Here is a 20,358-nt window from a genome sequence, read left to right on the forward strand (position 1 = left end):
GCCTCGGCCTCCCAGAGTGCCAGGATTACAGGCGTGAGCCACTGCACCCGGCCGAAATTTGGTAAATTTTTAATCTTGTTTTCAGCCCTAGGGAATGTAGGGGTAATTTGGATACAGCTTAATTTTATATTTCTTATTTTACCCTCAATCAATGGCTAAAGTCATGGTACAAAGGCAATTTTAAGAGTGATGTTTTAAAAAATGACTGAAAATAGCTTCTAAAGCACCTTATGCAATTTAAAAATGCTAGAAGAGAGTGGTACCTTGCAAGTTCTCAGCCTTTATTAGCTATTATTCTTATTTTGAGTATGTGGATAGAAATGTAAAGAGGGAAAACCAATGTGGTTTTTTACAAACCTTTCATTATACGTAAGGGTATTTCTGGAGAAACATTTCTGAAACAGTTTTCTAATCTGAGGACACTAGAAGAGCGATACCATCACTGAGTCAGTTCCCACAGGTGTGTCTTAGGTACAGATGTCTTCACATAGTATTCTATGCTTTTTAGCCCCCCAGGATTTACAGTCCTGGTGAGTAGGCTCTCATATTGATAAATGCCTCTTCCAGCCTTCCATGTGTAGCTATCTGGAATTTGATATGAATGGAAAACTTCCTAGCTTTTGGATTCAAGTGACTAGATTACTGTACTCAAACCAATGCTCTGTACAGAAATACTGAGAACAAACTTGACATCACTTTATAGAAACCTACATTGTAAAATGACGTCATTCTGTTTTCACTCCCAATCACATTTTTTTACTGTAGCCTTTTTCAGAATGTTAACCCATTCTTAGGTTTTGTTGGCTGCTCAGTAGCTTAAGGATTATCCTGCTTTATAGTCAGTAACAATTTTGGGTTAACTGTCTAAATTGTACTTCTAAATCAAAAGTACCCAGTATTTATAGGATACTTTTCTTCCCACTCTGTCACAGTTATCCCATGGCCACTGAGCATGCAATGAGTTGAGATATTAGAACACAGATCACTGAAGTAAAAAGAACTCATACATTATGTCATCGACTACTTCAAATATATGGGTTTTAAGTCTTCAAGAGGTGACTTTCTGTGAGCAAATAACTTTTGAAGATGATAGGATGAGAAAAAAAAAGAAACATCAGTGTCAGGAGGCTTCTTTCTTTGCAGTTTGATTTAAAGAGATATGAGGGTTTCATTGGTCACTTAAAAATAAGCTGTCAACCTCATTCCTACCAATTTTTAACTCTGACAAAGTCTAGTGCAAACCGTTAATTTCACAGATAATGAAATTGAAGCTTGGTGAGGTTAATTAGTATGACCAGATTGCAGAGAATGCAAATGTCAGAGCCAGGACCTAAACTAAGCCTTCAGATTTCAAGTCCGCTGTCCTTTCTTCTCCGCTAGACTGCCCTAAATCTACTGAATAGAGCTAAGAGATCATTTTTAATTGCTTAAATATTGTAAAAATTTGAACCATTTTGCATTTTAAGCCTTTTATCTCTACATCCATGCCTCTTCTATTTTATGTACAAGAAGTGGTAAAAAGTGAAGGGATCCAGTTTTTGAAGAATAAACATGAAAACTTTATAGAATGGAAAATGTGATATTTGACAGGGAAATGGTTTCAAGAAAAGTTAAATCTCAATTTTGGTTCAACCAATAAACCTGTTATAACTACATTAGAGACAATGAATCCTCCCTTTGGAATTAGCCTTTAGAATTCTGGCCACTGTTTCTTACCTACAAGACAAACACAAAGAAATATTATCGCTCATGGCTACAGCTATCAAAATAGAACATTGTTCTAAAAATCTTCCATAGCTGGACACTAAAAAAATAGATAAGAATAATTCTACACAAAGAAGATTCTACATTTCTCTTGTGAATTGGTATGAGTTCTTCTAATTTTCAGAGATATGATATAGATTTTATTCTCCACAAAAAGTGAAATAAAGTACATCTTCAAAAATGTCCTTGTTTACATTTTAGGTAAGAATTAATGCACATAATGACTTCCTGCAATGTTTACATGTGATTCAATCTAGAAGACTGTATTTCATTTTCCAAAAAGGAGCAGTGCATAATTCAGTGTGCTCTTTGTTTTTGACAGCTTTAGTAAAGATCCAAGATGTACATATTCACTGTCAGAAGCCAAGATTAGTGTGTCATTCCACTCTCATGACTTAAGTATAAATCCTCCCAGCCCAGTTTCGTTTTTTTCTTCTTTCCATCCCCATTCCTCTTTTTCTCCTCATCTTCTCCCTTCATCCTCTTCCTCCTCCTCCTTCTCTTTCTCTCCCTTCCTTCCCTCCTCTCTCTCTCTCTCTCTCTCTCTCACTGTACCTCTTACTTTCTAAATCTGTTTCTGAAACGGCTTTCTCATCACAGGGTGTCCCTATATGTAATCTTTCTTCTTTAATATCTCTTCCTTCTTTTTCCTTTCTCTCTGCCTATCCCTTTCTGTCTAGTTCTTAACTGGACACAATTTAGAACTGAAATACCTGGGATAATTTTAAAAATGAATTTTATATATCCTTTAAAAACAAGGTAAACAAAATATATTCAAACACAACAACAAAACATTTTATTAAAGCACTTAAGAGAAACTAGAGAAAGGAAGGTTTCTGTTGAACAGAAATAAGGAAATTTCTAAATGGTTAGAAGTTTGAAAATTAGAGCGTCAAATCCAATTGATTTATTTTTGTTGTTGCTGTGATTGCCATTAGGGTCTTAGTCATAAATTCTTTGCCGAGACCAATATCTAGAAGAGTTTTTCCTACAGTTTCCTCTAGAAAGCATGGTTTCATGCTTTACATTTAAGGCTTTTGCCCATTTTGAATTAATTTTTCTGAGCGGTGAGAGATAGGGGGTCCTGTTTCATTCTTCTGCATGTGGCTATTGGGTTTTCCCAGCACCATTCACTGAATAGGGTTTCAGTTCCCCAGCGTGTGTTGTTATCTGCTTTGTCAAAGACCAGTTGGCTGTAGGTAGATGGTTTTATGTCTGGGTTCTCTATTTGTTCCATTGGTCTATGTCTCTATTTTTCTACCAATACCATGTTATTTTGGTTACTATAGCTTTGTAGTGTAGTTTGAAGCCTGGTAATGTGATACCTCCAGATTTGTTCTTTTGCTTAAGATTGCTTTAGCTACTCAGGCTCCTTTCTGGTTCCAAATGAAGTATAGGATTAATCTTTCTAGATCTGTGAAACAAGATGTTGGTATTTTGATGGGGATTGCATTGCATCTGTAAATCACTTTGGGTAATACAGACATTTTAACAATGTTGATTGTACTGATCCATGAGCAACATAGGTTTTTCCGTTTGTTTGTGTCCTGTGTGACTTCTTTCCCCAGTGTTTCATAGTTCTCCTTGTGGAGATCTTTCACCTCTTTGGTTAACTGTATTCCTAGGTATTTTATTTTCTGTGTAGCTATTGTGAATGGTATTGAGTCTTTGATTTGACTTCAATTTGACTGTTATTTCTATGTGAAAATGATACTGATTTATGTACATTGATTTTGTAACCTGAGACTGCTGAATTCATTTATCAATTCCAGGAGTTTCTTTGTGGAGTATTTGAGGTTTTCTAGATACAATATTCTATCATCAGCAAACAGTGATAATTTGACCTCCTCTTTCCCTATTTGGATACAATTTGTTTCTTTTTCTTGGCTGATTGCTAGTTCCATCACTATGTTGAATAGAAGTTGTGACAGTGGGCAGCCTTGTCTTGTTCTAGTTCTTCGGGGGAATGATTTTAATGTTTCGCCATTCAGCATGGTGTTGGCTGTGGGTTTGTCATATATGGCTTTTTGTAATTTTGAGATATGTTTCTTCTATGCCTAGTTTGTAGAGGGTTTTTATCATGAAAGGGTGTTGGACTTTGTGGAAAGATTTTTCTGCATCTATTGAGATGATTATATGGTCTTTGTTTTTGCTTTTATTTATGTGGTGAATCACATCTATTGATTTACTTATGTTGAACCATTTTTTCCTTCCTGGGATGAAGCCCACTTGGTCCTGGTGGATTATTTTTTGTGATGTTCTGTTGAATTCAGTTTCCTAGCATTTTTTGGAGGATTTTTGCATCTATATTCATAAGCAATATTAGTCTGTAGTTTTCTTTCTTAGTTGTGTCTTTTCCTGGCTTTGGTATCAAGGTGATACTGGCTTCACAGAATGAATTGGGGAGAATTTCTTCCTTCTTGATGTTATGGAATAATTTCTGTAGTACAGTATCAGCTCTTTTTTGTACATTTGCTAGAATTCAGCTGTGACTCCATCTGGTCTGGGGCTTGTTTTTTTGGAAGGTTTTTTATTACTGATTTGATCTCACTGTTCATTATTTGTCTGTTCAGGAGTTCTGTTTCTTCCAGGTTGAGTCTTGGGAGGTTGTGTGTTTCCAGGAACTTGTCCATTTCCACTATGTACTTTAGTTTATGGACATGGAGATTTATATACTATTCGTGGATGATATTTTGTATATCTGCTGTATCAGTTGTAATGTCACCTTTTTCATTTCTGATTAAGCTTATTTGTGTCTTTTCTCTTCTCTTCCTGCTTAATCTAACATGAGGTCTGTCGATTTTGTTTATCTTTTCAAAGAACCAACTTTTTGTTTCATTGATCTTCTGTATTTTTTTTCCAATTCATTTAGTTCTGCTCTGACTTTTGTTAATTGTTTTTTGTGCTGGCTTTAGGTTTGGTCTGCTTTTCCTTTTCTAGTTCCTTGAGATATGACATTATGTTGTTAATTTGTGATCTTTCTGTCTTTTCGATGTAGGCGTTTAAGGATATGAATTTTCCCCTGAGGAATGCTTTTGCTGAGTCCCATAGATTTTGATAGCTTGTTTCCCCTTTTTTGTTAAGTTTAAATAATCTTTTGATTACTATCTTAATTTCATTATTGATCCAATATTATTCAGCAGCAGGTGGCTTAATTTCCATGACTTTATGTAAGTTTCAGTGTTTCTCTTGTGATTGATTTCTAGTTTTATTCCACTGTGGTCAGAGAAGATACATCGTATGATTTCAATTTTTTTGAATTGATTTGATGTTTTTGTTGAGATCTGTTTTGTGGCCTAAGATATGATCCATCTTGGAGAATGTCCAATGTGCTGCTGAGAAGAATGTATATTCAGTAGTTTTTGTATGGAATGTTCTGAAAATGTCTGTTAGGTCCATTTGATTTAAAGTCTGGTTTAGGTACAGTGTTTCTTTGTTTACTTTCTGCTTTGATGATTTGTCAGCTCTGAGTAGAATGTTGAAGTCCTCAGCAATTATGATGCTCCTATTTATTTCTTTGTTTAGCTGTAGTAAAATTTGCTTTATGTATCTGGGACCTGCTGTGTCCAGTGCATATATATTTAGGATTGTTATGTCTTCTTGTTGAATTGCTCTCTTTACCATTATGTAATGATCCTCTTTGTCTTTCTTTACCTTTGTTGATTTAAAGTTAATTTTATCTGACAAGACAATGGCTACACTGCTCTCTTTTGATTTTCATTTGCATGGAATTTTTTTTCCCATCCTTTCATGTTGTGTTTGGGAGAATCCTTGTGTGTTTCATATGTGTTTTGTGTAGGCCAAAGATACTCGAGTTGTGTTTTTTCATCCATTCAGCCAGCCTGTGTCTTTTGAGTGGCACATTTAAAGTGTTAACATTAAGAGATAGAACTGATATGTGAGATGCTGTTCTCTTCATCATTTTGGGTAGTACCTGGTTGCTTCATTTTCCCTCTTGTGCTATCATTTTATAAGAGTTGTGAGTTTAGCTTTTTGGGGTGATTTTACACTCGTGAGTATTTATCGTGCTGATACATGTATACTGCAGTTTTGAGTATTTCCTGCAGGGCTGGTCTGGTCATGACAAATTCCCTCAGTGTTTGTGTGTCTGGAAATGACTTAATTTTTCCATCAACTGTGAAACTTAGTTTTGCAGGATACAAAATTCTATGTTTGCAGTTGTTCTACTTAAGAAGATTGAAGATGGGGCCCCAATCCCTTCTGGCTTGTAAGGTTCCCGCTGAGAAGTCTGCTATTTTTCTGATTAGTTTTACTTTATAGGTCAGTAGTTGCTTATGTCTAGCTGCTTGTAAAATTTTTTCCTTATTTTTGACTTTGGACACGTTGATTATTATGTGTCTTGGAGATGTCCTGTTTGGTATGAATCTTTCCAGAATTCGATGAACATCTTGTATCTGTATGTCTAAATTTCTGGTGATACCAGGGAAGTTTTCCTCAGTTATTTCCTCAAGTGTGTTTTTCATGCTTTTCATTCTTTCTTCTTCTCCCTTGGGGATATCTATAATTTGTATATTAGTTTGCTTCACATAGTTCATCTCTCTAAGTGATTGTTCCACCTTTTTTGTTCTCTTCTCTGTCTCTTTAAATGACTGGATTAGCTCAAAAGCCTTGTCTTCAAGCTCTGAGATTCTTTCTTCTCCTTGGTTTAGTCTGTTGATGATGCTTTCTGCTGTGTTTTTATGTTTCCTAAATGACTCTTTCATTTTTTTTCACTTTCTATTTTATTCTTTCTTATGTTGTCTAACTCTTTAGTGACTTTCCATTAATTCCCTGAAATTTTTTTGACATCTTTTTGTTGGTTTTCAACTTTCTCTTCAATTCCATTATCTTATTTGCCATGAATATTCTAAATTCCATTTCTGTCATTTTAGCAATTTCCTTGTGGATGGAGTCCACTACTATAGCTTGAGTGTGATCCCTTCTGCATGTCAAACTATTTGCTTTTTTATATTGCCAGGGTTCTTTTGCTGGTTTTTCCTCATCTAGCTTCTCTTCCCTTAGTTGTGGTTTAGTAGGATTGCAGGGCACTTGTTATCCTTTGCTGGGAACTTTCCTGTTTAGTTAGTTGAAGGGGAGGGCCTTAGATGCAGTGTTCGTGACCTACTCTGAAGTGTTGACCCATCAGTGAAGGGGCAGGTGCAGCGACAACCTGTGGAACAGCTGTTCTGTTTTGACTCATTCCCCAAATGATTGCTTCAAGTCAGTGCTGGATGATCTTCATGTGGAGTAGAGGGTTGTTCCCCAGCTCATTGTTGGGAGTTCATGTTGGGGGCTAGATATGACCCTCTTCACTATGGTTGTTATTTTGGGGGATTGCTCTGGCTGGGGTCACCCAATGGAGGTGACAGTGGCAGCTGGGTGAGTCTATTTAGGCAGTGCTCCTGGATGACTAGACTGTGGGCATTTTCATGAGCCAGGTCCAAGATTAATGTCTGCTCAGGGATGGGGGGTCCCAGGTGAAGTGTTGGCCCTTAAGGAGGTTCCACTGGCCCAGTGGCAGTGGTGGAGACTTAATTGTAGTGTCTTGGGGCCTAGGTTCAACTCTGGAATCTCGGGAGTAATGTTGCAGGCCTGGTGGGGGCCTTGGAGCTACAGGGGCAGAGGCTGGGGCTCAGGCTCAGCAAGAGCTTCAGAGTTAATCTGGGGATTATGGGGGCAGAGTTGCACCAATGGAGGGCTCCTCCACCAGTGTGGAGACTGCTAGTGCCCAATTGCATAGTCAGGGGTTTGTCTCAGTGGCCCAGCAACTGTGGAGGTGGGCTAGAGCTGCCGGTTGGCCAAGGTTCTCCCCTGCCACCTAGGTCCTGCTGAGACAGTTGACCAAGGCTTCCCAGGTGGTGCCTGTGATGTCTGAGATTCCTCCTCTGCTCAGATCCCATACATGGGGAGAGGGGTGCTCAGCCCACAGTCTCAGGACACAGCATGGGGGAGCATCTGTTCTGTCTGCTCTCTCCCTGGCCTGGTGGGGGTGATACAAATGCTACTGCTGGAAAGCTAAGTCCCACACAGAGCTGGCACCATACACCAGAGTGATGACAGAATGGCGTCAGCTGCAGAAACCAAGGATTGGCAGTCACCAAATCTCTGTTGCACCTTCTCTCTGGTGTAATGTCTCTGCATAGACTCTGAGCAGCTCCCTAATCAGCCCAGAGGTCTGAAGCAGAGGAGGGAGACCCCTCACAGCTCGAGCCACCTGCAACTTTTATTCCTCTCCTGCAAAGCAATGCCTCCTCGGGCTGCTCCTATTCTGCTGTCTTCCCCTTGCCCCAGCTGTGCGAATTGTATTTGGACCCCCACCTTAATCTCTGGGATGGTGGGTGGTGCTTGTAAGAATTGGTGACCCCCTTGTGATTGAGTCAGAAGATGCTGTAATGGTCTCTACAGTTGTTCTCCCTGCCAGAAGTTGGTGCTTGTAGGAAAAAGCCAAGTGCAGAGCTATTCTTTGATGCCTGTAATTGGCTCTAGCCCCTAAGAAGAAGCACTTGAATGCCTCAGGCAGTGGACTTGGCCCTGGAGTTCAGGGTATTGCTTGTTCTCCACTACGGCATAGGTGGCTGGAAGAGACAGGCTGAGTGGGTCTAGGTCAGGCCAGTCTGCCTTCAGGCTCCACAGAAGTGAGTCCTGGAACTGTCTTGGCAAGGATCAAAGGTCAGCTCCCAGGCCACTGAGGAAGGGTGCTGGGAAGGGGGCTGAAGTAGCCCCATCAAACGGGAAAGTCTATTCATGGGGAAGGGGTCATCCGAATTCACCAACTGGCTATTGAGAGTGACTTTTGCCTCCCCCGTTCCACCTATGGACCCGCTGCAGTCCAAAGGTGCAGTTTTCCTGCGGTGGGGGGGGGGGGTGGTTGCTCCTCCACTTTGCTGTGGCTTGGACCCACAGTGCGCTCTTTTGTCTGTTCTGCCCATGTGGCCCCTCTGCCTCTTGAGTTTAGTTCTCAGTTCTCCCCTCTGTGCTCCCAAGCAACCCAATAGAGTCCTGGCAGTACAGGATCCAGACTGCGTGCTTGTCTCCCTGGTGGGCATCTCTGGGAGTGTCAGCAGGCAGGGAACTCCCAGACTGAGCACCCCTAGGTCCACTGCAAGGTCCTCAAGGGGAAAAGTGTGGGGCCCTCTCTCTGTGGAAACCTCAGACTGGAGGGCGCGCCAGCAGAGTGCAAGGGGGCTGCTTTTGAATGTCTCAGTTCAATAGCTCCTCTCGGCTGCAGTGGGCAAGGGAGGAATGAGGAAGGACAAACATCCGAATGGAGGACAGCTGGCACTCCAGTTCTTCCGGTCTCTCTCTCTGGAAGGAAGCCCGCACGGAATGTCCAAACTCTGGAATCACACAAGTTCTCTGGGGCCCACCGCAATCTGGGCAAGAGTTGGGAACAGTCTGTGTGGGAACAGATGATGTGAAAACTGAAGGGCTGGAGCTCCCTGGAGCAGAGAAGGGGCCGGTACGAGAGGAGAAGCAGTATGACGTCCTCCCTCTTGGCTGGTGGCTGTGGCCATGGGGGCCAATCCCAAGGGGCTGGAAGCCCAGTGCTTTATTTTCAAGAGGGTCCCATTTCAATGGTTGTAGCAGCACTGGGGCTCGGGTGAAAAATCTCACCAGCCGCTCGGCAGCCCGCGGACTATCAGAGGTGTGTAAAAAGAAGAAATGAAACCCCCACCTACCGCCTTCACTGGGCTTCGAGCTTCTCCCGGGTTGACTCTGCCCCTTCTATTGACTATCCCTCTTTGTTTTAAAATTTTAGTGGTTGTTCAAGGGATTATAATATGCACTATGTTATCTTATTCTACTTAAAATGAATGTTGAGTCACTTAATGTAAAATATAAGAAACTTGTCCCTGAATAGTTTCATACCCCTTTGCTTTATGCTATTATTTTCAAATATTTTATACTCACATACTTATAAACCCCACAAGCCCCACAATATAATATTTTAATTTTTGTTTTAAGCAGTCAGTTGTACTCAGTCTGACATCAGCTCTCCATGTTTCCTCTGCCCAATTATGGTCAACCCCAGGCAGCAGCCAGGCCTCTTAAACCTCAGTTCTCAATGGAGTCTGTAGACCAGTGGCCAGCAAACTTTTTCTGATAGGGGACATAGAATAAATATTTTAGGCTTTGACATGTACTCTAATAGTCAACTCTGCTATTGAGGGGAAGAGCATCCTTAGCACCTAAATAAATGTGTGATTGTGTCCCAGAAAACCCTACGTACAAAACAGGCAGCAGACTCCATTTGGCCCACAGACCGCAGGTTGCTAACCCATGATTTAGACCACTGATGGTAAATAGTAACAGTCCATTTTTATTTTTTGTAATTCTGACATCTTTAGAGCTCTGAAAACCATATTTTTTTTTCATAACTCACTTGGCAGCAAAACATGACCCTGTCTGAACTTATCTAGTGACAAAACATGACCTGAACTATCATGAGGCTATTTATAGTCAGTCTATTTATCACAGTTAGTGTGAATATTCATACGTTTTGCTGCAGAAATATTAATGCGTTGATTAAGAAGTGCTGCTACATATCATGTCAGGAGCATTATAGGGTGGTATAAGCTCTTTTAAATTAAAAAATTCTGGATTCTGTAACACCCGGCACCACAGTTTTCATTAATGAATTGTGAATTAATAGTAGTCTAATCAGATGATAAGTTTAAAACAATGATTAAAATGTACTCTCCAATGATCTGCAAGTGCATGTGCCAAAATAAGTTGCCATCTCTCAGCTTCCTCTGTTTAGGATCTTCCTCTTGTAACTCTGGAATTTTAGGGGAATCCCTAATTACCCCAGGCTCCTCTGGTTCCTCACCCAGCTGGGAATGACTTTGATCTAGCAGAGCAGTAACTTTCATTTCACAAACATAACAACCTAATGTCTACCAATAAATTTCTCAGAAAATAGTGTTGTTGTTTTTTTTAATTTTGATCCCCGTGGATTAATTGACAGACTGTTGTGTAAGGTTAGGAGTGGAAGCCTGGGATACTGAGTTAGAATCTTAACTCTGTCATTTACTAGACTGTGGGCAAGTCATTTAACCTTGTGAGCCTCAGTTTCTTCATCCAGAAAAAAGAGCAATAACATTATATACCTAAAAGAATTAAAAAGTAGAGCATTTAGCTTAGTGTTTGGCTCAGAACACACACTCAAGGAATGTTAGTTAAATTTTTTGGTAAATATTACAGGATTAGTTGGAAAAACAAAAAGTTTCAAACCACCTTCTCCTGAGTCTGGCCCATGTCCTCAGAGGCCAATTCTCATAATTTATTAATTGGTTAATGTAATATCCAAATTTAGTAGTGCATGGATAGACTCTAAACAACCATATACTGTCAGAAATTGTTAGTAAAATTTTATGTGTACTGTTCTTGGAAGAATATCTATGAATTTTATCTGGGGATTCATGTTCCCAAAAGGTTAAGAATTAATACCCTGAAAGTAACCCATTACAGCATATTTGGAGGATTATGAATGAGGCAGCAATGTTCTGCCTGATTAATTAAGGTTTCCCATTGAAATACAGCTGGACCAACTGAGACATTTCCTCACTCTCTGGTTCGTGGAATGGCTTGGGCACATGGCTTAAAAACTCCTGAACTGGTGGAGCTGCAGTCACCAAAGTCTATCATTAAGTTCCAAGCTGATGTCAGTGCTCCAGAGATGCACACAGGAATAATAAATCCATGTACAGATACCATAGCCTAGGCCTTGACCTGATCCCAAAGACTGAGCTCATGGGTCAACCTGCCCTAAGAAGATTTACAGAAAATGTGAAGTTTTCTTTGGCCCTGAGAAAATGTTTGTAATTTTTTCCTTCATGGATATACTGAACAACCAGAAAGTAAAAAAAAAACATGTGAAAAGTCAGCTTATCTTGGCAAACAGTTTCACTGGAACAATACTCTTCAAGTTTCTAAAACAGAGAAAATATCTAGGTTTTAGCTTGGCTGTATGACCTGAAAATAGCTATCACTTAGAATTCCAGCATGTGGGGTAGTAATAACTGCATCTGGGACAAGCTCCATCTCATCTCAGAATACAGAAATATGCTAAATCAACGTTGCTGTGAGAATGTGTGAGTACATGGGGTGTAAGTTGTGGAAGGACTCACGAGATCTTCTCTTGGAAGGGTCGACTGCAAACAGAGTGTATCTCCAAGCATAGCTGTTAAGCATAAGCTGTTGCTGGAAGAGCACATGGGGTTTTGCTGTGGGAGACCAAAGACCCTGATTGTTCTGATGCAAAGAAGAGTGAAGACCCACCCCTGCTACAACTCAGAATATCATTTCGATGACATTATCCCTCATAGATAAAAAGTCTCCTATGTAGAGTCCCTTAAGGATTTGAAGTAGGAAATGGATGTGAACTCTGCTAAATTCTGGGTATGTAGTTATTTCTCTGGAGGCTGACTTATAATTATACGTTAATATTTATCAGGCTCCTCTTTATAAAAATAATGAAAGGTGAAATTTCAGAAAAAAGGGCAATTTAGTCCTCAAAAAGCAAGAAAGTGCTCCAGCTGGAGAATAATAAAATAAAATATGACTTTATAACTCACTGTAGGTACAGTAAACACTATAATAGCACCTCAGCCCTATTTCCGGATCACCAGAAGTTGAATTGTTCTTGCTTCAGAATAGTTCTATGCCCCCAAAAAATAATAAAGTACAGAGAAGAACGTGACAAGCATGTTCAGAGAAATCAGAGATGGCCTTTGTTTATCTATGATAATGTGAGGTTCCTGTCTCTGAGTTTAGGTCTCTGAAATGTGATAATGATGTCAAAAGCACATTTTGGACATCAGGATCAGTGCTTTTCCCTGGCCACAGGAAGTGGGGCTTTGCCTCTCTTTCTCTGCTCACTTTAGGATGTCAGGGCTAGCCAAACATGGCCAGGAAGCCTAGATAACCACGAAGGAGAGAAACAGACATCCTAGGATCAAGAGTTGGCTGTTGTTCAGATTCTATTATCTAGAGGAGAATTGTAACAATACCTTCCTGGAGAGTCTCCATTCTCATCGAATAGGATCATATCTCCAGAAACTCCAGTAAAATTGGTTTTCATCAGGGAGTCCAAAAGTTTCCGTCCATCAATTGGCTTCATTGCATCACAAAGTCCTGCGTAGCCTGGGCAGAGGGACATCTGCATGTTGTGGAGCCCATAGGCCATGGAATAGATTGCGTTGATCACAAATCCCATTTTGGAATCTTGAACATGATGTGTTCTCAGAGTTAGAGAACCTGTTGGGAAACAAATCAGGGATTAACTCTGAAACTTAATTTACTGTAGCTACATCCATGGATCCTGAATAATTAGAGAATGCACCAAAACAATTTTATCAATATTAGAACCAAAGGCAATACTAAGAAATAGGTGCCAATGTAGTGTGTCTAATAATTGTCTTCTATATTTAGGTTTTTCTTCCAAAACCCTGAAGAAAGATCTGAATCGCCAACAGTAGCAAGATTCACTTCCCTCAGTTACAACCTCTGGGTATGAATTCAGGATAGCACTATATTTCTGTACCACAAAATTTATCTTAAGGGCAGATGAATTTTCCTAGTGTCATCTGTGATAATATACCTTTTTGGTTCAGAAATCCTCAACAAATCTCCAGTTTCCAAACTATTAAGTCTTCCTAGCTAAGCAAAGTAGATCTTCTGCAATCTGGCATCAATTCACCTATTTAAATTTATCACCCACCACTTCTAATCTCAAAGCATATGCTCTCCATAAACTGGCCTATTTTGAAGGTATGAAGTATAACATTTAAACTCCATTAATTAATTAGTTAATTAATTCAATAAACATTTACTGGAGTCAGAGTATACATAAAGCTACGTGATTGATCATCTAGGGAAAAACAAAGATGAATTGGACATGGATTTTGCACTTAAGAAAGTTGTCTAATAACAGAGATAAATTATGTAAGTACAGTGGAAGGTAGAAAGTGATAAATCTGTAGCACATGTGGAGTTAAAATCTATAAAGGCCCAAAGGAGGGAGAGAGATCCCTTCCAATGGAAAGCCCTTGGGAACATTTCATTAAAGAAGTAATATTTGTTATCAATGATTGATTTGACAAATATGGACTGAGTGCCTGTTATTTGTTTCTGCTCAGAATTTGCTCCGAGTGACGGACATAATGTTGAACAAGATAGACACGATTCTTGCTCTCATTTACTTAGAGTCTAGAAGACAGATGAGCATCTAAGCAGGCAATTACAGTGTGGTTTGCTAAGGGCTGAAGCAGGACTGAATCATGAATCAGACCCAGAAGCTCACCGAAGCTGGATGAGGGTTAGGGGAAGAGTAGTGCAAGCATGTTTGAAAGGTCACAGATGAGACAGAGCATGATATGTTTGAGAAAATTTAAGAGAGTCAGAACGGCCAGAACATGTAGTGGGAGGTAGGAGAATGGGGAGAAGTGAAATGGTAGAGGAAGGCAAAAATGCTTAAGCCACATTAAGATTTCTATGCTTAAGAGGAGTGGAATCCATTGAAATGTTTAAGCGAGGGAAGAACACCATCAGATTTCTATTTTAGGAAGACCAATCTGGCTACACTGTGAAGAAAGGTTTAAAGGGCTCTAGGAGTGGAGTCAGAAAACCTAGTAAGAGGGGATGCAGTAATTCCAGTAACAAGCGAATTGCAAAGGGTAGAGCCTGTGGTTATGGACACAAGTGTTTAGGAAGCAGAATCTACTACCAGGCCTGGTGACTGAAGGATGGATAGAATTGAGATATATAGGAAGAATGTGGTAAGAAGTTGAAAGGAAAAGCTGATGTAAACCCGGAGTTTGTCATTTGAAAAAAAAAGTTTTATTTAAGAGAGATAAAAAAGGAACTCTTCAAAAAGATAGCATTGTGCTTTCTGACTTCTCGAACTGTGGAGGCACATTATCACCTTCTTGATTGCTGGCTAGAATCCTGATACCTTATTTCCCCTAATAGAGAGGTTCTGTAGGGAAATAAACATAGTTCATCCTGACGTAAACATAATAAGAAATCCTACTTCCATCTCAGTACTAGACTCTGGCTCCCGGCGACTTCCCATACAGATCTTACAATTTATTTCCTTCTCCACACAGACTCTATTCATAATTTCCACATTTCACCTCACATCATTCTTCTGGTTGCTAAGTTAAACACTTTGGAGTCACTTTTGACTCTTTTCCTTCATACCTCACAACTCTTATTTAATCTATCTTCAAAATATATCTGGAATTAGACTACTGCACACCAAATATATTTCTACCAGATTCAAGATATATGCTTTTCTGTTTGGATTACAGCAATAGCCTTCTAACTGGTTTCTCTCTTTCTACTTGTGCTCATCCTCCCCTACTCCAACCTGTTTTCAACACAATAGCCAGAATAAATCCCTTCAATATTAAGTCAAATCATGATACTCCTCTGATCAAACTTTCCAGTGGCTGCCTGATTAGTGAAATAAAAAGCCAAAGTCCTTGCAGTGGTCTTCAATGACATGCAGGAGTCTGCCCCATGGCCTTCCACCCCCATTCCTCTGACTCCATCTCCTAATATTCTTCGCTTTAATTATTCCAGTCTTCTAGACACACTGACCTTCTCCTGGATCCTTACGCATACATGTGAGGTGTGCTCCTGCCCCCAGACCCTTGTACTTGCTGATTCTTCTACCTGAAATCCTCCACCCACAAGAACTGTGCAGAACAGTACTCCAGGTGTTCTTGAGATTGACCAAGTTTTCCTCCCTTTCTCACACGTAGTTCTCAAGAATAACCGTAGAATGTGCTGGGAATGTAACATCCTGAGATAGAAAGGAACCGGCTGGAACAGCCTGGGCTCTGTTTCAGTACCCCCAGAACAGAATGTCCTTCTGTGCTTTACCCCAGTGATTGATATGACCCCAGGATGAGCGGGCTGTTTCCCAGGGTCCCTCATCTGTGGTGCAAGCGGCAGGTGAAACTCCATCCACTCCAGACAGCTTTCTGAGCTTTGGGGGGCCAACTCACAATGAATCCTAGGCTTCTATTGTCCCTTATTGCCTATCTGTAAGAAATTAAATCTGCTTCATGTAACTTGTTGCATAAGACTGTGTTCTGTCTCACCAGACCCAGACAAGTTGGTACCTAAGTACAGAGTGAGCCTGCTTCACAACCTGCAAAGCCCATTTCCTTCCCAGTTCAAGTCTTTACTCAGGTATCACCCCCTCTGGAGGCCGCCTCCCGACATTGCATCCTGCCTAAATTGCATTTCTGCTTCCCCTTCCCCTGCACACTTCCTATTTTCTTTCCAGACATTATTTTCCTCTTATCACCATGTAACATATTATATTACATACTTTATATATTCAATCTTGCTTATTGTATGTCTCAACCACTCACTGAGGACAGGGATTTTTTCTGTTTAGTTCACTACTCAGTGCCTAGAACAATGCCTAGCACATAGTACGTCCCCAATAAATATTTGTTGAATGAATTAAAGGTCTGTTCCCTCTAACTAGAGTATCCCTTCTATTTTTGTTTTCTGTGTAATTTTATACTAACACTAATCCTAACCATTTTTAAGGTTCCGAGAGCACTTCCTTCATGAAGACCACCATGATTACAGATACTAAAATTAATTTGCTCCTCCAAACTCCCTATTACTATCTCTGTACCTCTCTCAGACACCCTGTACACCATGTGATAGGAATGTGGGCATATGTAAGGGAGCAGAGTTTGAAACTTCTATTCCCCAGGTCAGCCCAATGCCTACTTTTGTCCGTTAAATTTGCTAAGCAGAGAGGGAGTTACTCACTTGATTGATTCTACTTCAGAAAACTGACCAGGCAGTCAATGGTAGTCTTTGAGGCCATGCCTAGGTGCTTGACCTTGACCCTGAGCCATGTTCTACAACTCAGCCTCCCAACCCAATATCAGAGTTCACCAGCAGATGCTTTTGTGGCTATTTAAAAAGGTGGTAGTTTGACTCTCATTCTTTTCTTTTTCCTCTTATGAGAAGAGTATGGAGATCTGTCTTCCAATTCTTGTTCTGTGTCTTCCTAGCGCTGTGACTTGGAAAATATCACTTAAATTATAGAAGATTCAGTTCAATCATCTGCTAAATGGTGACCCTTATCTTTCAAGGGTGACTTGAGAATTAAATGTTATAGAAAAGTCCTAAGTACTTCACACAGAGTCTGGCAAAAGATGCTTCATAAATAGTAGCTGTAGCAAAATGTAAATCATAGTAACCTTTATTGGTTACTACATTTTGTGGCCAAGACTTTGGAGAATAAAAGCAAGTCAAAGGTCTCACCTGATGTGATGCCCAGGAGGGCTCTCAGGCAGTCCTCATTCAGGTTTCCTTCCTGATTTTTCTTTATGCTCTGTTTGCAATAGACGGTAAGTGGCACAAAGGCAAATTTGAGCCTTCTTCATTTTAAAATTAAATCACAGTGTTTAGGGCACGGTTAATGTACTGTTTATTGAATTAAGTGGGGGCAATAATGACAATTTGTATTGATTTTGCAGTTTTCAAAATATTCTTTGCATATATCAGATGTGTTCATCAACACTGCAAGATAGACATGCACAACAAAAATTCATATTTATAAAGAAAGAAACTTGAGGTGTAGACAGATTAAGTAGATTTTCCAAGGTCACAGAGATAATGAAAATCAAAAGTGGGCAAGAACTTCTAATGTCAAGACTAGTATTATACTAAATCATTGTTCTTGTTCTCCTTGTTATACTATATCATTATTATAACATCATTATAACATCTTCTTGTTATACTATGTCATTATTCTCTGGAAATAAGGAATCCCTGAGCAGTATTGCCATATCACCTTTTAAAAATCATTATAAATAAGAGATAAAGTTCAGGAAAACAAACTAGTAACAAAATTGGATCTTTCCTGGAAAGTTCTATGTTTCTGTTCTCTCAAATAATGCCTGCTAATGTTGTCCCAGGCCTGGGCTTAAAATGTATGGAAGGGACTGACCAACAACAAGAGCTTAAATACTAAAGGATATACATGTTTGTGCACAGTTTGTTGAATCGTTTGCTGTCATTGGGCATCTGGAAACAACTAGTCTATTTGAGCAGCATTAGGATCTTATAGAAGTGCCTGGTGCCTATTTTCCCTTGTCACCCAAAGATCCAAATGATTGAAAATTAAAAAATGACAATAACAGCAACAACGAAAAAACAAACAAACAAAATGACGGAAGAAAACAAATGGAAGTTTAACTTTTGTAATTTCTTTTTAAGTCATTCCGATGCATGTATTTTTATAGAAAGACATCATCTTACTTTGCTTTAGCATTCATGAGGCATCAGGGAGTCAATTCAGAGAAACTGAAGTTTGCGTTATGCCTGCACTATTTCACTGACTTTCCAGCTTTCTTCCTCCATCAGAGAAAGAAGCTTATGGCTGAGCTTTCGTCATCAGGTAGCTGAGAGAGCTCGGTTGAAATGTGTGCTAACAAAGTAGGGACTTTTACAAAATCTTTGCTTTCATAAAACCCAATCAGCTGGGAGCTATTTCCAGTATAGATGAAGAAACTAAGAAAATCAAGGTTACTGGTAATAGCTGGCAAGCTTAGCTTTTTTTGAAGGGGAATGGTAGGGGTGGTTGGTATCCACATTTAAAAGAGATACTTTTTAATACATTAGACTCAATATTTACAGATATGGGGAAGATATTGGTGAATTAAGGAGTTCTCTGGCCTCTTGACTCTTCAGGCTTAGGTCTCTGTTTTTCTCTACTCCCTTTCTGACTCCATACATACCTGAAGGCACCTCACTTTGTGGTAGAGAGTGCGCCTGGACTACTAACAGCCGCAGAGTATAGAAGATAAGAGCACAGATTCTGGACGAAGACCAGAGGTTAGAATCACAGCTCTGCCACTTAATAGCTGTTCATCATACCAGCAAGTTAATTAACCACTCTGTGCCTGAAAAAGGGTGTTTTTTTTTTTCTCAGCTATTTTTTTTTTTTTTATTTCAGCGTTTCACGGGGGCACAAATGTTTAGGTTACATATATTGCCCTTGCCCCACCTGAGTGAGAGCTTCAAGCGTGTCCATCCCCCAGACGGTGTGCACCGCACCCATTACAAAGTGGTTTTAAAAATAGTATCTATCTGATAGATATAGAAGAAGGTTAAATGAGCTTCCACTTACAAAGCATTTGGTGAAATAAATTGGCTTATATTACCTGGTCTCTGACCCAAGTTCTGCTGCTAATGATCTGATTTATTTCTTCACATTCCAAATATAAAGATCTGGGAGAAGTGTGTTGCCAGGCAGCAGCATTAGCTGGTGCAAATGTGCTTACTGTGATCTTTGAGGAATAAAAGGGAGGCTGAAACTTAGTGATTAAAGCAAAGAGAAGTAGGATATGAGGTAAGAGAGATAGGCAGCGGTTGAATAATGTAGGGCTTTGGAGTGTTTTCATCAGAGAAATATTATGATCTGATTTCCATTTTAAAAACTTTGCTGTGTGGCAAACGGAATAAGAGTGGGAAAAGGGGGGAAACACAGGAAATACTGTGATAGAATGCTGAGACATGATGGTAGCTTAGGCCAGGGTAGGAGTCTGACAATCTTTTGAAAGCAGAGAGAGTAGGATGTGCTAATGGATTGGATATGGAGTATTAGAGAAAATGAAGAAACAGAGATAAGTCCAGGTTTTCAGTTTAAGCAACTAGATGGATTAGAGTGCATTAATTGAGAACTGAGAAATAGATTGGTGGGGTGGGGAATCAAAAGTGCTGTTTGACCTGTTAAACAGGAAGGTAAGCTGGTGGCTGATGCAATAGGCCAGGGTTCAGATATTGGTGACTCTGTTTAGGGTGACAGCGGTAGAGATGGTGGGAAGTGTTCAGATTCAGGACCCTTTTTGAAAGTAGAACTGACAGGACCAACTGACTGGTTGGAACTGTTTCAGCCTCTTTATAGAGATTCTGGTCACTCCTTTAAGATGTTGTTCTCTAAGGTTCTACATTTAGTCATCTGTAATTCTATATCCTTTCCAAGGCTTCAAGTACCTTATACATGAGGACTCCCTGACACTAATACAGTGCCAGGTATTGTTTGTAGTGTTATACAGATATTGACTCAATTAATTTTTATAACAACCCAATGATATATGTATTATTTTATTAGAGAATTAGGTGAAGTATTTTATACTTTGAATTATTTGAAGTATTCAAATTACTGTATAATTACGAAGTAATTTATACACTGTCACAAAGCTAGTAACTGGCAGAATCAGGACTTAAAGCCAAGCAGTCTTTTTCCGGAGTCCTGCCTATAAGCAGGATGCTTTACAGACTCTGAAACCCAAATCCAATTGAACTCCCAGACACTTCTGAGTTGTTTACATTAACTTTAACATCTGATAAAAACCTGAATTCATCCTGTGTCTTATCCAGTTTGGAACACCCTCCTATATTCCCTGTATCCATTTCTTTTCTTCCAGCCTCATTCCTACCACCTTAATCAGGGCTCTCAGAATTTCCTAATTATTTAAGTGTTTGTATATTTATATTAATATTTCTGGATTCAGCATCAAAGTCAAAAAATTAAAAGATTTTAAGATA

At 39.6% G+C, this 20,358-nt stretch overlaps 1 protein-coding gene across 1 annotated transcript in view; it reads right to left on the minus strand.

Moving 5' to 3' along the window:
- The window catches only part of GRM5 (glutamate receptor, metabotropic 5), a 590,374-nt gene that overhangs the window by 95,220 nt on the left and 474,796 nt on the right, over nucleotides 1-20,358 (minus strand). The window contains exon 5 of the mRNA XM_012641786.1: nucleotides 12,777-13,023. Within this exon, the coding sequence (XP_012497240.1) occupies nucleotides 12,777-13,023 (247 nt within the window). The remainder of the gene's footprint in view (nucleotides 1-12,776; nucleotides 13,024-20,358) is intronic.

Source organism: Propithecus coquereli, unplaced genomic scaffold, assembly GCF_000956105.1.
Source record: "Propithecus coquereli isolate 6110/MARCELLA unplaced genomic scaffold, Pcoq_1.0 Scaffold170, whole genome shotgun sequence".
Classification (NCBI taxonomy): domain Eukaryota; kingdom Metazoa; phylum Chordata; class Mammalia; order Primates; family Indriidae; genus Propithecus; species Propithecus coquereli.